The sequence below is a fragment of the Phyllopteryx taeniolatus genome, chromosome 19 (assembly GCF_024500385.1).
Source record: "Phyllopteryx taeniolatus isolate TA_2022b chromosome 19, UOR_Ptae_1.2, whole genome shotgun sequence".
Classification (NCBI taxonomy): Eukaryota; Metazoa; Chordata; class Actinopteri; order Syngnathiformes; family Syngnathidae; genus Phyllopteryx; species Phyllopteryx taeniolatus.
This window is the reverse complement of record NC_084520.1, coordinates 9,842,231-9,858,887: the sequence shown is the minus strand read 5'-3', so window position 1 is coordinate 9,858,887 and position 16,657 is coordinate 9,842,231. Positions and strand designations below refer to the sequence as shown.

At 41.5% G+C, this 16,657-nt stretch overlaps 2 protein-coding genes, 1 long non-coding RNA gene and 1 other non-coding gene across 9 annotated transcripts; 2 read left to right on the top strand and 2 right to left on the bottom strand.

Moving 5' to 3' along the window:
- Nucleotides 1-3: 3 nt before the first annotated feature.
- Nucleotides 4-9,225, top strand: LOC133469270 (LIM and SH3 domain protein 1-like). 3 transcript variants are annotated; one of them, XM_061756121.1, is made up of 7 exons: nt 4-1,080; nt 4,752-4,846; nt 4,950-5,034; nt 6,014-6,121; nt 7,575-7,639; nt 7,720-7,784; nt 8,785-9,225. In XM_061756121.1, the coding sequence occupies exons 1-7, from the start codon at nt 1,042-1,044 to the stop codon at nt 9,153-9,155; spliced, it is 828 nt and encodes a 275-aa protein (XP_061612105.1). In that variant the 5' UTR covers nt 4-1,041; the 3' UTR covers nt 9,156-9,225. The 3 variants fall into 3 exon arrangements, with proteins under 3 accessions (XP_061612105.1, XP_061612104.1, XP_061612106.1); XM_061756120.1 differs by lacking the exon at nt 4-1,080 and adding an exon at nt 1,093-1,518; XM_061756122.1 differs by lacking the exon at nt 4-1,080 and adding an exon at nt 1,099-1,518 and having other exon boundaries at nt 7,575-7,644; nt 8,785-9,100.
- On the bottom strand, nt 800-871 carry trnac-gca (transfer RNA cysteine (anticodon GCA)). The gene has a single exon. It is a non-coding gene; the product is annotated as a tRNA-Cys (tRNA).
- LOC133469269 (kelch domain-containing protein 1-like) lies at nt 9,224-16,048 on the bottom strand. Of its 4 annotated transcripts, none has more exons than XM_061756117.1 (14): nt 15,940-16,048; nt 15,687-15,801; nt 15,275-15,345; nt 14,898-15,015; nt 14,489-14,601; nt 14,296-14,386; nt 13,646-13,744; nt 13,272-13,313; nt 13,106-13,164; nt 12,919-13,031; nt 12,420-12,492; nt 11,619-11,703; nt 10,311-10,390; nt 9,224-9,573 (listed from the first exon to the last, which is right to left on the bottom strand). In XM_061756117.1, the coding sequence occupies exons 1-14, from the start codon at nt 15,966-15,968 to the stop codon at nt 9,444-9,446; spliced, it is 1,218 nt and encodes a 405-aa protein (XP_061612101.1). In that variant the 5' UTR covers nt 15,969-16,048; the 3' UTR covers nt 9,224-9,443. The 4 variants fall into 4 exon arrangements, with proteins under 4 accessions (XP_061612101.1, XP_061612100.1, XP_061612102.1 ...); XM_061756116.1 differs by having other exon boundaries at nt 13,239-13,313; nt 15,940-16,046; XM_061756118.1 differs by having other exon boundaries at nt 13,239-13,313; nt 15,908-15,970.
- LOC133469271 (uncharacterized) lies at nt 10,317-11,460 on the top strand. Its single transcript, XR_009785661.1, has 2 exons — nt 10,317-10,483; nt 10,734-11,460. It is a non-coding gene; the product is annotated as an uncharacterized LOC133469271 (long non-coding RNA).
- Nucleotides 16,049-16,657: the final 609 nt, after the last annotated feature.

The window sequence follows — 16,657 nt, the reverse complement described above, 5'->3', positions numbered from 1 at the left end:
TTATTTTTCCTGTTTTTCCTTAATACAAATAATTTGAAACTGTTTACTGTTGCAACCCCCCCCTCCACACACACACACTCACACACACACACACACATCTACACTACCATGCGACCATGTTGTTTCCCAACTTTTATTGAGCTATGCCACACATTTTATATTCTCACGAGTATGCCACCAAACAAAAATATTACAAAAAGGCATGTACAGTACACTGAAATGATGAAATAATGACTTCGTCTCAATTCATTCACAAATGTATGTAAAATCTGGGCCTGTTTCGAACACAAAGCTATTATTCTGTTTGTACGAATGGCAACAAGCGGAAACACAGGTTAATTGTCCCTTCCGCCATCTAGTGGAAGACTATTTAATTGTTCCGCCTGTCACTACGTTTCACTGCCATAGATGTACACGTATTTCATGTGTCTTAATAACTTGTCTATAGGATGCCTTCGTCAAAAATACCCCAAGGGTCAAGAATTATAGACATAATTTTAAATCCATAGTTCATGCTATGGTGGAATTGGCTAGTTTTAGGGGCTGGCCGTCTCGTGCAAGTGAGCCAGGCCTCAACAGCATCCTGCTGGGCCAGTGGCGAGCATGGCTTTCATTAGATTGATTTGGATCTCTTCCTCCTCGTAATCCTGCAAATTTTCGAGTCGAGTTTTGCCATCTCGATCGAGTTTTTCCATGTATGGACTTTTCGAGAATCACTTAAAAAGAAATATACGGTCAGGAGGGGATTTCAATATTAAGAGTTACAAAATTAGTCATCTCATCCAAGGGAGAGAAAAAGAGGGGGCACCCGGATTTGAACCGGGGACCTCTTGATCTGCAGTCAAATGCTCTACCACTGAGCTATACCCCCTTCTGATAGAAGCTAACGACATATTATAATTTTATTGTTTGACAAACGTTCGGGCAAGAAAAATAAAGGTCGGGGGGAGCAGCATATCTTTCAAAGCTACCTTCTACCGTACGTTTTGAAACTCCAAGCGCACAAGATGGCGGATATGCAGTTCGACCAGCGTCCAGCTAATGGCGCCACGACACGGCCATACGACAACAGACGGACGGGTAAAGTATCATCTCTTCAAATCGAACATTACATTATCGAGATAGATTTTAAGAACTTCAAATTATCTCTCGCTTGTTTACGTGGACTGCTGAACACTTCGGCTGCTTTATCATACCGTAATTTACCAACTTTACCAAACGTTAACTCACCCATGACGTTTACTTTCTCTTATCCCCCCCCCAAAATAATAAAATGAGTTTAGCAGAGTGTGATGTCACAGTTTTCAAAATTGGTGGAACGTCGACGGCCCCGCCTACTTGTGACGTTGCAGGCGTCTATTAAATGCGTGTGAGGAGCTCGCTCCATTCATCTTCCACCTCATCTTCCACACGTCTTGCACTTTTCTCTTTTTGGGGGGGAGGGAGAGAATGAATCCGCCGTGTGGGAGATGCACCAAACCGGTTTACCCCACGGAGAAAATCAACTGCCTTGATAAGGTAAAAACAAAACAAAAAAATCTTATCTGTCATGTTTTACCGTAATAATAATAGCTATGAACTTGTGTACATAAAATTGTCGTTTTTTAATTTCTATTAAAGTTGCTAAATTAAAATGATTTCACGTCATCATTATGGTGTGTTGCATGTAGGATTTTGAGGGCACAGAATCCATCGACCTGCTTAATTTATTCCATTTTGGAGTAAAAGCGCTGTATAAGTATCGCATGAGTAGTAGTATTAAGGCCGTAACGTGAAAAGTGAAGTGCTGTGAATACTTTGCAGATGCACTGAATGTGGGGTCAGGTTATGTGGGGTCAATGTGGTGGTGGTGGGTGGGTGGGGTGTGGTGTGGGTTTTGTTATAACTCGAGTAGCTGAATTTTAGAGTAGTTGGGAGTTCATGTAGGGATTTGTGAGGGAGATCAAAAAGGGTTGTGAACAAGGATGACAGTGTAACAGGAAGTATGTGGACCGTATTACGTTAATTATGTGAGCTTGCAATGAAAAGGTGCTGTCGAGGATGACACGCAGATTCCTAAACCTAGGAAGAGGGTAAAACTGTAGAACTGTCAATGGTAAAGAGAAACTATTTGTTTTGGCAAGCGAAGATTTAGCCCTAACTAAAAGGAAGTCGGTTTCGCTGCCGGTAAAATTGAAAAACATTTGCCCTGAACCAAGTTCAGAGTTCAGGGAAGTAGTCTGAGGGGGAATGGGGCTGGGGAATGGGGGGGAGTTGGGTTTGACAGAGTAGTCGAACTTGGGTTCATCTGCATCCAGTGAGAGCAGGTGGTGTATTTGTAGAAGAAAGTTCCAATGGGAAAGAGATGTGGTGAAGAGAAGAGGTCCCATGACAGAGCTCAGGGGCACACCTGTGATGGATGATTCAAATTGAATGATTTGGCAGTGAGCAACACATTGATTGTAAAACACATTGGTTGAAGTGTTGACTGTGTCGACTCTCAGCTTTAATTGAACAGACATTTAAAAAACAATAAGTGCTGAATTTCCAGTTTCGAAGTCGGTCTGTAAATGTACCAGAGGGCAAACCAGGCCAAAGTGTTTGTACCAGTCTCTTAAGAATTGCAACTAGGGCAGGAACTGGACGATTATTAAATTAACATTTTGTTTTTCCAGCTTTCGTAGTTCAAAGGACATCCCCGCTGATGCTCTCTGCTTTCACTCACAACATGGCTGTAAACAGACTAGAGCTAGTTCACAAAAGCATAATCAGTGTTGCCATGTTTGTGACTTTTCCCACCCCTCCTGCAACTATTTTGCAAAAAAGGGATTAGTCACTTTAATCCCGCTAAGAAAAGCTGCGATGACAAAGTTTGTAATTCTACGAATAATTCTAGGTAATCACCTGAATCATTTTCACATTGTTTTGCATATGACAAAAACAGAGTGGAAGCCAATCATGGGCATTTTCCAAAGACAGAGTTCCCATTCATACATTGTTGTTCTATGTTTATCTAAATGTTGGAAAATGTTGACCTGCGGTATGAGTTTCCAAGTCAGGTCGTTTGCCTCACCTGTACGACAGGTGAAAAGACCGCAAGAGTATTGGAGGGCGTAATTTCTATGCTCGGAAAAAAAACGCAGAAAGAAAAAAAGTAAAAACTTGTTTTGTCCATCCATCTTCTTTACCGCTTATCCTCACTTGGGTCGCAGGCTGCTGGATCCTATCCCAGCTATCATCGGGCGGGAGGCGGGGTACACCCTGAACCGGTTGCCATCCAATTGCAGGCCACATAGAAACAAACCACCATTCGCACCTACGGGCAATTTAGAGTCTTCAATTAAGCTACCATGCATGTTTTTGGGATGTGGGAAGAAACCGCAGTGCCCGGAGAAAACCCACGCAGGCACGGGGAGAACATGCAAACTCCACCCAGGCGGGGGCCGGGATTTGAAACCCGGTCCTCAGAACTGTGAGGCAGATGTTCTAACCAGTCGTCCACCCTTGCAAACTTGTTATGTATCAGGAGAAATAATGCAAATCCCAGAAGGGGTGGGGACAAAAAGCAAAACTTAATTTTTTAATTTTTTTTTTAATTAATAAAAATAAAAATGGGGGGGGGGGGGTGAGAAATCGACACTTTTATTTTAAGGCCATATCACACAGCCTAATTGCAAGGATTATATTGTTTTTGGGTAGAAATAGATCAAATGTGGAATGTCGTTTGTGAACGTTTGATTGACGGGAGCAAAGTTGATGTCGCACTCCAAAACGTCCAACAAAAAGGATTTTATATGGTATAGACGTGTGACACGCAGGCCACTGGTGGAGTTTGAATTGAGCTCATCAACACTCAGACCACCTCATTAGGTAAGTTGCACCTTATCAAGGAACCATATTTGGATACCAGTAAGGGGCCATTTCACTTGTTATAAAGTCCCTCTGCTGGTCATAATATCATGAAAACAAGATTATTACTCCATGAGTATTTGTGGTTTGGATCCTTAGTTGCTGAATTGCATCGCATGGAGTCCACAGGCCACAGAGGTTGCCTACAACTAAAATGACTAGAACCACATGACAAAATTAGACAAATAATAAAAATGTATTCTCCTGATTTCTTCTCATCATAACAATTCCTATAGTTTATCATTACATATTTAAAAACATTAAGGGTTACAATTGTATTTAAATGTCTAAATATTTCACTGACTGCCTTACTGACTTACAGTATTAGAGCTGCCTTTAATAGATGATTGATGAAATTAATATTCATAAATAGAGCCACATATTTGAATTTACTGTACAATATACATTTGTCCCAACATTAGACAAATGTATTGATATAAATATATTTCTGATAGATTTTATTTAGTAATAATTATTTTAAAACATTTAAAATGTCCAAATATTTCACCGAGTGCTCTATTGTGCCAGTAGAACATAATAAGCAATGAGAGGCATGGTATCTTTTACCTTTACAAGAGCCGCCTTTATATAATAATGTTGGAGAAGTCTTCTTTTTTTTTTTAAACAATGTATTGCAATAAATAAAAATAAGTCATATTGCAATAAGTAAAAATAAGTCTATTTAAATTTGTTAAGTTTTTTTCCTTTCTTGAAAAAATATTTTCAAAAAGTATTTTAAGAAATGACTGCAATGGCTCATACTGAGAGCTGTTTCTAAATGTTTTGGAGGGTCAAACGCTGACATTTCATAATACAAACTGTTAAACTGGCATTACCTTTTCTGTGTGTGTGTGCGCGTGCAGTACTGGCACAAAGGCTGTTTCAGCTGTGATGTGTGCAAGATGGCGCTGAGCATGAACAACTACAAAGGCTTTGAAAAGCGGCCTTACTGCAGCATGTAAGTCCTAATTAACGAGATACTCCGTGAACATTAACATGTGATGTGGTGTCATGAGACGTGTGTGATGCTTACCTCTTAAAAAAAAAAAAAAAAAAAAAAGGCACTATCCCAAAACCTCCTTCACCATCGTGGCCGACACCCCTGAGAACCTGCGCCTCAAGCAGCAGAGCATGCTCAACAGCCAGGTGAGGCTAAAACAAACCAAAAACACTGACACATTACAATTTGCAGCATCAATGAGTGTGTGTGTGTGGGGGGGGGCACATGTTAAAATGTAATTTACATAAAAAAATTTGCATAAGTCTTTTTTTTTAATAATCCATCCCTGGTATGATCTGAGCAGAAGCGGCAGCTGCAGCTCGTGTTTATAACCATAAAAGTCTCTGCAGTGCAGCGCAGCAGCGCTCTCTCACGGCCTCCAAATATTCCTCATAGCCACATCATGACTCACACATACAGTACACTAGCAGCAGTCAAAGGTTTAGACAGTTTTTAATTCAATAGCACTAGAAAGTGTATCCAGGCCTTTGACCGGTGTGTGCATGCCACATAAGATTCTCTGCTTTGTTTAATGTTACACTATTTGTGTGTGTATTCATTTCAAAGTGAATTTATTATTACATTATATGAAACTCAAACTGCGAGATGCTAGTGGGTTCCCTCCGATTCCTGTATTGAAGGGCTGCGCTAACTGGAACTAGCGCTTAAAAAAAGTGCATGTAGAGAAAATACAATATATATATACATATATATATATATATACACACACACACACACCCCTAAGTATCGCTAACGCGATTTTGAAAGGAATGTAAATGAACTGTTGAGATGCTAGTGATTAAATCTTTCCCTCCGTTTCTTTTGTTGAAGGTAGGCTATTCGCCATTTCTACATACTAGCATCTCTAAAATCAGCTTAATGGTATTTAAACAACACCACCTTGGTTTTATGTGAATTTAAAACATTTAACACGTTCACTGCCATTGACGGCTTTTGAAGTCAAATATCCATGTTAACTGGGAAGGCTGGCACTGAATGAGCTAATGAGCTTCAGATGCCAGTAGGTGCGCCTACAGTACAATCTTTTCATTTAATGCTAGGCTACACTAATCGGGTGTGGTTATAACGGCACTGTGTCTCTAAAGGCTGAACTTTGAATTTCAGGCCCTCTACAAGGAGGAATTTGAGAAGAACAAGGGCAAAGGTTTCAGCGTGGTGGTGGACACTCCGGAGATGCAGAGGCTGAAGAAGACACAAGAGCAGATCAGTGACGTAAGAAATGCAACACCGCACGCCAACAATATCAAGTTAGAAGATGAGGTCTTCACGAACTAGCTTAGGAAAGCTTCATGCTTCGATTATTGGAGACAAACATGAGCGGAATAATTTTCACATTGTTATGAAAATGCACATCAGCGAGGCTGCGTTTGGAACAACAGAAGCTCAAGAGTTGTTGTTTTTTTCCCCCTCCAAATGCTCTGAGCAATAAATAGGAATGTATCAATAAAATTGATTAATCGTTCAGTCAAACTTAAAGGCTAACTGGGGTATAGCGCCACCTATGTGAGCAGAGAGACATACAATACTTCAGCCAGAAAAATTACTTTTATTTCAATTAACGCAAGAAGCCCAAATAAATGTCGCGAATGAACACTTTTGATCAATATTTACAGAGTTACATAATGCAGTGAGGAGTGCGTTGGAGTTCAAGTGGAGCCGAGAGCACTTACACAAGCTACACCAGTCCTCTCAAGGAAGTCCGGGGAACATTTCAGTCATTTCTCTGTGCACAAAGCGGCGGCCCTATATGGTCAAAACATCTCAGCTGTGGACACCCAGTGAACATCCGCTCTCACACACAGACACACACATTCCACACAAAAACCAATGCTTGCATACACACAGGAAGAGACGATAAACTGCACAAATCAAGATTTTTCCAGCTATGTATTCTGTGACATGATTGTATTACTAAAGCAAGGTACACTGATTTTATCGTACATTTTCGTACAAGTGTGAGACCCCACACAAGCTCACATTAATAGGACAGACTATAACCACAGAGTGGTGCCTTGAGATATGACTGACTCATCTTAGGAGTTTTGAGATAAGAGGCGCCATTCACCGATTTTTTTTTTTTTGTGCTTTGATTTGTAAGCGCAGACTTGAGATAAAGAACAATTCTTCAGAAACAAGGTTTCAAGCTTTTTATTGCCACTTCCAGTTGAAGTTTACCGTCAAACTAAACAAAACACAATTACACCTCGTGTATTTAAAACAACCACATAGCTTAGCCGTTCACTCCGCTACATTAATGCTAACATTAAATAGCATCTATGTTGCGGTGCTTTAACCCTTTAAGTAAACAGATTGAACACAAACTGTGCAGCAACACATATAGACAGTAAAAGTATTCAGTCATATATTCTTTATCCTATGCGTAGAATGACATATTAGTGCCGCGCTGATGAGCTGAGACGTCTCAATGAGCCATATGTATAGCTGTCCGTCAAGGTGGCCACACCAGGAGCAGCAGCACAATGGTTCAATTGATGCAATGTCACAAAAAGTCCATTTAAGTCTCTTAAGAGGTACACTCAACATTTAAGTGCTCAATTGGGTTAATTATTGGCCTCCAAGCTGAATGACTATCTTTCATAGTCCACAAATACACGTTACTTTTTCTGAGTGTAACGTAAACTGTCTGGCGGCCTAATGTATGCAGATCAAGTATCACGAGGACTTCGAGCGGAGCAAAGTACGAAGTGACGCGCCGCTCCCGGAAAATAGGCAAGGTGACTCGAATTCTTAATGTATGCCTCCTAAAAAGAGAATATGTAAATTAATGTATCTGTTTTTTGTCTGCGAAGAACCGTCGAGCCAAGCAGATGCACAGATGCGCCCTCCTGTTACTGTGGCGCCATCTGGTGGAGAGGTGAGGACATTACATGTATTCTACTTTTTTGGGTTGGGTTGGTCAAACTTCTTATGCTCAAGGGCCACAAGCGGCAGATGGGCCGTGGGGAGGTATGAGCTATTAAAAAACGAAATTTAGTAATACATTTACAATAAATAAAGTCACCAATTATTTATAAAACACTTTAGCCACTCCAGTCGTTAATCTAGCCCACCAACCATTTATATCAAGAATATTGTAATGTTTGTAGGATTAATGCAACTGTTTTTTTTTTGTTAAGATGCATTATATTCAATAATTTAGGTTAATCGTAAATATGAGTACAACAAACAATTGTTTTTTTAATTTGATAATGAATTATAAATCAAATTAAAATGAGCCTACATTTTTAGATTAATAGCCATTTCCATTGTCTTAAATGGTAGGTTTAACAACGTTTTTCATGACCATGAATTATTTTTAAAAATTCAAATAAAAATTTTGTTGGTTCATTACAATGGATTATTATAATAAAATTTGTCATTTTATTAAACAATTTTACATACCAAGATAGTGAAAAAATTAAACTAAGTCTATTAGTTAGCCAATCATAATTTAACATAACTAAATTTAAAAATAAGCATGAAAGTAAGTTTACATATCAAATTAAATTTGACATTTTATTAAATTGTTAGAGACAAATACAATTTAAATGACCATGAATTATTTAATTTCCACCATACATTAAAAAGTATACCTGTATTTGGTTAATTATAAACTAAATTAAAAAGGATGAACTATATTAATTTTACATAAAATTAAACCATTTTACTGTTACTTTATTCAATTTCAATTTTAAAAGAGAGCATGAATTAAAAGTTAAAATACCCAACTTTTTTTTTTTTAACCTCAGCATCATTCATTATCCTCTTTCAACAGCCTTTCTGAAAATCAAAAGTGGCCCTTTAAGCTCCCTCCTGCCATAATAGTGCGAGAGTGTCCCTTTAAAAATTCTACATGCGTCTCTGCCCTGACACAGAAGCGCTACCAGGCCATGTACAGCTACACGGCGGCAGAAGCAGACGAGGTTTCCCTGCAGGAGGGCGACCTCATCGGGGACGTGGAGCTCATCGACGAGGGCTGGCTGTTTGGCAGCAACCAGCGCACGGGCCAGCGGGGCATGCTGCCCGCAAATTACGTGCGGCCTGTGTAATGGCACAAAGATGTCACTCACCTGTTATCGCTACCTGGAATCAGAAGTTTTCAATCTTCACTTTCAGGATCAGCGGTAAACCATGTATTCCACAGGGTGTCCTCCAGATTAATGTAGGCTACATTGGATCGATAAAAAAAAAAAAAAAAAAAAAAAAAAAAAAAAAAAATGCTGTTATCAAAATTGGTCTGTTTTGACAACATTAAAAAGTGATTTTAAAAAAATAAAAAGCTCACCCCCCAAAAAAAAAAACAATGGACTAATGTACAACAAAGTCAACTTTATTCAAAAAAACATTTCAATAATACATGTGCAGATAAAATTGCTCTGAACAACATTTATATTAAAACAAAGACCTTAAATGTACAAACTGGAGGAGTTTTTTTGGGGAGTTAAAAACTATAAAGGACTGCCGTTTTCGAACGAACAGTAAAGTTAGCAACTGACTCGTGGCACAAAATAATTTAAAAAAGCATTTCTGCTCTTTAAGTAACCACAAGTGACTTTGAGAAGAAGGAGATTCGCTTGTTGATTTTGGCACGCAGCGTCGCTGGCAGCCTATCAAGGTGTTGTGAGAACACCTTGGCGTTGCTTCCTAGGAAGTCCTCGCACAACCTGGAGGAAAAGGCAAAACGTGTGAGCTCCCCAACACAACTTTTACCACATATGCACCATGTAACGGCTGGGCGATATGGCTTTATAATTAAAACTTTTTCCACCCCAACAAAAGGCTTTTTTGTCAAAACAAGCTCTCACAGCCTTTACCCGTGTAGACTTGAACAGGTGAGGCAAGGTGACCTTGGCAAAAATATTTGTCAAAGTACATATTGTACCTCAGGTCAAGTTTTCAATATGCTGATCAATCACTGCTTTTGCAGCGTATAAATGGGCAAAACTCCATAAATGCAACATTTCTTACACTACTCAACGTCATTGCTCGGTGGGCCAATTGGAAGAACGAAGCGAGCCCTATGTGGCGCACTTTGCCCACCCCTGATCGAGATAAAGATGGCAAGGCTAGCTCCGACTATTCTTCAAACTTCCACCAGATTGCCCAAAAACCCGACTGATTTTTTAGGGACAGCTAAATAAAGACTTCAGAGTGTGGGGGGGGAATAAATAAATAAAAAGTTCCTTATCAAATATACTTCAGTCCTCATCTTTATCACACTGCCGTTTACTGCACGTGAGAGCAGCCAACTAGTAAGTAACCCTTAGAGGCATCCAACATGGCAAAGCTCATTAGAACAGGTGCGTATAAATAGCTAGCAACGTCAACCTTCCGACACACTGTGAGGTGTGTGCACACTGCCAAGAACAACACGAGGCGTGCCTACGCCGTACTGTGGTACCTGGAGAGGGGGTACGGCTCCGTCTGGATGATCAACACGTCGCCGTTGTGAGTCTGCGACGGACACCTCAGCACGGTGATCTAGCAACGACAAATGGAGAGTATACAGTGTACAACTGGGAAAAACAGTTTAGGATAAACAAAGAATCACTGTCTGTCTGAATGGATTAGCAGGTACTTAAACTACTTATTTTAAAAATATACATTGTTAATACTTTGGAAAAAAATCCTGGAACCTTTGGGAGGGTAGAAACTACTCACAATTTAGGGCCAGGCTAATTTTACGGGGCTAGAAAAGGACCATATTATTGACGGATCCAGGAACCTTTGGGGGGGGGGGTCACACTGTATTTGGACCGCAGGAACTATTGTCTGAATTTAGTTTCCTGGGTAATATTCAAAGATTATGTTTTTTTGTGCTCAGATCAGAGAGACACTTTGGCGCCATCCGGTGGAATCTTTGATTTGCCTTGAGTTTAAGATGTCCTGTGTTGTTGGCCATCCTTGAATGCACCACATGCACTGTCAAAAAGTGAAACAAAGTACGTTTCTGCTTCTTTCCCGATGCACCCACTAATAGCCTACTTGTCTAATTTGCCAATACACACATTTTTGTGTGTAAATGCCAAAAGGTGAGTTTAATGACTTAATAGCATTTGCGTAAAGTGCTATAGCGCATATTTGTTTGCCCACGTATGACATCGGTTTTTGCTAGCTCATACCATTGATGATGCTCATGTGTTCAATATTGACTACTGAATAGTCGTTTATGATTGTACATGCTAGAAACCTCTTTTTCGCTATTCCTCACAGAGCTCTATCCCTATTCCCCACCAATAATGGGGGTTCATTGTATTTTCATTTCCAGGAAACTTGGGGAGGACGTACCGTGTTTGGAACATAATTTTTGTCAAAATTCAGCTCCAGGCCAAGTTATCTGGGCGAAAAGAAGACCCTGCAATGTAGTACAGGAACCTTTGGGAGGGCAATGGGAAGTATTGTCTAAAATGTAGTTCCAGGGTCAACAGAAGACCCTGCAAGAAACTGAGGTGGTGTCTGCAGCTCTGAACATATCTGATTGGTACCTTTTCATTCCAGGGAGTCCAAGTACGAAGACCTAAATGTTCTAAGAAATTTAAGTTGAAAATGTGTTTTTTGTGAGCTCATCTGAACTTAAACCTTAGTGACACGTTTATATTAAGCTGCGCAACATTTCAGTGCTGGAACTGTATACTCCATCTTCAAGACAACTGTAGTTGAAAGCCATTTCAATTTCTAATAAGAAGGGAAACAAAATGGAGTCACATACCGAATCCATTGCAATGGACAACTTGCTGCTCCCCCCGAATACGACTACATCATTGTCACTCCCCAGACAAGCAGTGTGACACACCCTGCATGGAGGAGAATGTTGGCAATAACAGATTTAGAGTTAGACAACACAGTAGAGCCTACTGTATATGGCGGATGGATTGTCACTAGTCAAGCAGGAAGTGCAGCTGTGAGCTCTCAATGCAAACAAAACAAAAATCTGCATACAGGCTGAAAATGAAATGAAAGGGTGTGCAAGCACATCATGCCGAGATTGTTGGCCATATAGATTCCTCCTCTGGGGGGGGGGGGGGGAAAAAAAAAAAAAAAAAAAAAAAAAAAAAAAATCAGACAGCGAGGACCTCACACACACTTCCAAGAGGTTGTTTACCGCAAACTTGGAAGACATTCCCTGGGGGTGGGGGGGGTTACATCCCACTGAAAATATGACAAGTCAAGGAAACTGGTTTAGGCGCCGCCTACTTTTCAAGCTGCGAGCGAGCCTCAGAATTTACATGACATGGAACACGAGGCCATGTCATTACAGGCACACTTGTTTGTGTACACAGTATGCGCCATTGTGCCCTTAGCCAGACATTCGGTGTGTTTGTTTTGTTAATTTTTTTTGCAATAAGTTCTCTTTCCCAGCATCAACTTACACATAAATCTAAGTTCTCTCCCCCTTACAAAATTTGAAAATAGGCGTTTGACATGACAAAAACAAATAAAATAAAATTACCCTGACGAATAAACTCAAATGAACACATAAATTTGATTTGCCCCAGTGTGATGCGGTTACCTGGGCTTGTCCCTGTGCGGGTGTGTTATCTCGCGCCACTCTCGCGCCAGCGTATCGAACTGCCAGGCGTCACCTGGAATGACAAGAGAGAATAAAAGCAAAGCAGTCAGTGAACCTGACCTTCAACTATGCGCACAGCAGTTTAAGATACATGGCCAGATTGCACCTTCGGCCGGTGCTGCTGGTATGATTTGAACACACGCAGAGCAGTCACACAACACATGGGATTCTGCACACGCACGCACAAAAGTTAGTATTTTACCATTTTTTTATTTTTAAACACCATTTATAAACCAATTCAAAGCACTGCACAAACCAATTGTCACATTCCCAGAATTCCCCACACACCAAGGACTCTGCAAGGCCGGAGAAAAATAAAATACAATTGTAGTCCCCCCCACCCCCCCCAAACCTCAACCAATTTAAACCATTTCAATCATTTTAACCGGGGAAAGCCTGCACAAGCGCACGAACATGCAAACCACAAAGCGACACCTACTGAGCGTTTCCCCGTCTACGGCCAGACCGCCGAATACGAAGAGGTTCTGATCCGCATTGAGCGTCATGGTGTGCATGGAGCGGCCCGGCGGCGCGAGGGATGATAAGGCCTCGCTGGAGCGCAGGGAGACAAACAGAGGGCATCAATACACAACACAAGTTCCGCACGATAGGTGAGCGTGCGTTACATTTGAGTCCAATTCCACACGTCCAGGTCCAAACAGTAGATGTCCAACTCTCCACTTTCCTGCAACATGTTGAAGGTGTTGCAGCAGGAAGATGTTAAAAGAGGAAGCAGAGCATCTAAGAATGATCTCTTACCCTGCCGCCACAGATGTAACCTTTGTTGCTCACCACCGCGCTGGCGTGGCAGTCTCGGGGCAGCGGCGGCGTACCCTGGTCAGGAGAGAACAGAGTTGGACTTTTTCAAGACTTTGCATAATCCCCATTGGAAAGCTGCCAACTTTGAAAATTCACCGAATTTTGCAACCCTTAATAAAACTAAGGACCAAAAAGGGCCTAATTTTACTCTCGGCTGCTACGGTCTTCTTAAAAAGTGGGACAGTGACCCAGCAGATTCTGGTGTGTCATTTTATTTTTATGTTTTAAGGGTTAAAAGAAAACCCCACACTTTGAGATGAAAACATGCATCATCACATCCCAGCAGCCAGTGACGTGACTTTATGTAGCAGCGAGCTAACAGGCTAAAAGCAAAAATGGGCGCTAACCTTCATCTCAGGAACGCTCCAGGTGCTGCTGAGCGGGTCGTACACGTCGACTTCGTTGTGCCAGCCCCAGCAGCGAAGCACCGCGTCGCCGATGGTGAGCTAAACGTATACAAACGCCAACGCACTTGTCATCATGATTCAACAGGAGGGGACCAGTTCACATAAATTACAGTTTTTACAAAGATATGCCCAGTTTGATTGGAGCTCGTGCAACACTAAAATGAGTGTTTTCAAACGGTCATTGAGCCAAGCACCTATTTTACATTGGGGGAAAATGTCATGGCGCACCACCAAACAAAATTGTCACAAATTGTTGGGTTTACAGGTGAAAATTTCAAGGAGGGACCTAATTTGAACTGTAAAGCAGATTATTCAGAATTCTTTGAGAGTTGTGTCTACTGAAATAATGTCTTCATTTACTCAAATTTATTTAAGTGTGAAATCTGATCCTGTTTTCTTAAAACAAAGCGATTATTCTGATGGGTAAATGGCAACCGGTGGATTCACAGGTCACTTGGATCTCCTGCCATTAGTGGAAGATTATTTCTTTATTCTGCCCATCACTCTACATCATTAGAAAATATATAGTTAAAAAACATTACTTGTAGTAAATAATTTTCAGAGTACATACGAAAGACAGAAGGATTTACCCAGGTCATCTCTCTAATGATGAAGTTTGACGACTCCATGTTTCTCGCCTCTCGCAGGGTCTTGCATCCGTAGCCTCCAAAGTAGACCAACCTGCACGCAAGGACAACCCCCCCCCCCCCCCCCCAAAAAAAAGTAATAATTCCATTCTTTCAACACACCGACCGCATTGGTCACTTTCACGTCATTGCACACCTGTCCCCGTAAACCCAGCAGGTGTGGTTGCTCCTCGGCGAGGGTGTCGTTCCTTTGGCGGCCAGCACCTTCTTCCACATGTAGCAATGCTGCGTGAGGTCCACGCTGAACAACTACACACATGGCATACATGTGCTGAACTCGAATTTAAAGTTTTATTTAATAATACAAAAATAAAATAAAAAATAAAAAAAGGCTTGTGTCTATATACATGGTTTGACAAAAGGGACACCTTTCCAAGAGAAGCACTGATTTACACATCTGTCAACAAAAAAATATATATTTCTCTTATTTCTGTAGCAGTTAATGCTCAGAAAAAGAACTTGCTGGAAAACCTGGTTGGTATCAAGAGAAATAAGGCAAATCGGTTCCAATGTCCCCGCTAGCCGCACGTTCCCTACCCACTCACTTGGTTGCTGTACGTTTGTCCGTCGTAACCCGCAAAGACGTAAAGCGAGCCCTTGACGTAGGAGCCGCAGAAGCCCACCAGGAGAGGGGGCGTTTCCCCCGCCATCTCCCGCCGCTGCCTGTTACAATAAAAAAAGGGGGGGCGGGGCTTAAGGGTCTCAAATTCTTAAAGGCATTGCATCTTGTTTTCCGAGCATGGGTGTCCAATCGCACATTTGTTAGTGGATCCCCGCCCCCTCTTCCTTCCATTATTCCGGATGGTGGCCCTCAGCGAAAAAAAAAAAACGTGGACATCCCTGCTCTCGTGTTTAATCTACCAAGGATGCAAGAAGGTCACAGTGTATTGTGTTGTTTTTGTTTGTTTGTTTGTTTTGTTACCATGTGCCGCGGTCTAAGTCGCAAAGCCAGATCTCGTCGCTGGGCAGCACGATGTCCACGCCGCCGCCGGCCTTTAGACACAACACACGCCGGCACATTTATTTTTTTTTTTTGTCCATCCACGAACAAATTGCAAACGTGATCAAACGCTAGCGTGGGCACGACGCCACATAATCATGTTAATCAAAAACAAGCAGACATTTACATACATATTTTGGTGGGGTGTTTCACTTGCGTCTCTGTCAGTCAAACTATTGGAAGCAGTGCTTCACAAGAACAACCATACTGTGAAACTACTTGCCCAAACTGACAAGGAACCTCCATTTAAAAAAATAAAATGTTGTTTTTTTTTTTTTTTACTCCTCGGGGTTAGAGTGTGTGAAAGTGACTTTTTAGAAGAGTTCTGCCCTACCTGGAAGCCCCCCCACACGAACAGCGTGTTGTCGCCGTCAATGAAGGCGGTGTGGGTGCTCCTCTCCAGCTGTCTCGTGGACGCCTGGACGCTCGCCATCCCGCTAAACGTTGGCCTAAAAGTACATGAGTTTAAAAAAAAAAAAGTTACGAAATGGCTAAGAGGAGAGTCGGAAGGAGGTGTTGTAGATGTTTTTCTTGCGGCTTAGCACGCCTCCTTGCCGCTTGCTTGTCTCGTTCGTGCAGCTTTTCACCTGCACGAGCGTCCTGCCGCTCTGCGCATGCGCAACTCCTCCGGGGTTTTGTCTCTATTTCATGTTTTTAAATTGGAGTCACACAGGTGACCCTGATCTCGTGATTAGGAAACGGGGCTCACGCTCGTTAACGACGAGAATTCAAGTTATTCGTATGATTGGTACACCTTCTGCCAACTGGGAAAGTAAATTCATAGATTTATGATAATCGTACCAGTGGTGGGCAAGGTATGGACAGCAGGCCACATACATCCACCCCGTTTTTTTAATCCAGCCCACCTAGCCGTTACATTAGCAAGAGTCCTGTATAATATTTGTTGCATTTATCAACCCCCCCCCCCCCCCCCCCCCCGCACGCACAAATTTTTTTTTTAAATGCATTTGTTTTTTTTTAGCTAATTAAATAATTGAGTTGATTTATGGTAAATAAAAGTAAAAAAATATTACTAAAATAAAAACACTAATATCCCAACTCTGCATGTGGGTCGTTCAGGGTGGGACTGGTCATTGTGACGTCATAAAAGAAGAAAAAAAACAAAGGTACATTTTCAGCTTGAACGATGGATCAAGTCAGGGCATATGTGCTTGGGCGTGAGCTGCAGCCGATAGCAGCAGCTCTTGTACGAATGTGCATTCTGTTACCACTCGCCGTAATAAAGCCAATGACGTTACATCAGTGACTGTGTCATCCTTACTGCTTGGTGATGGAAGCACACGT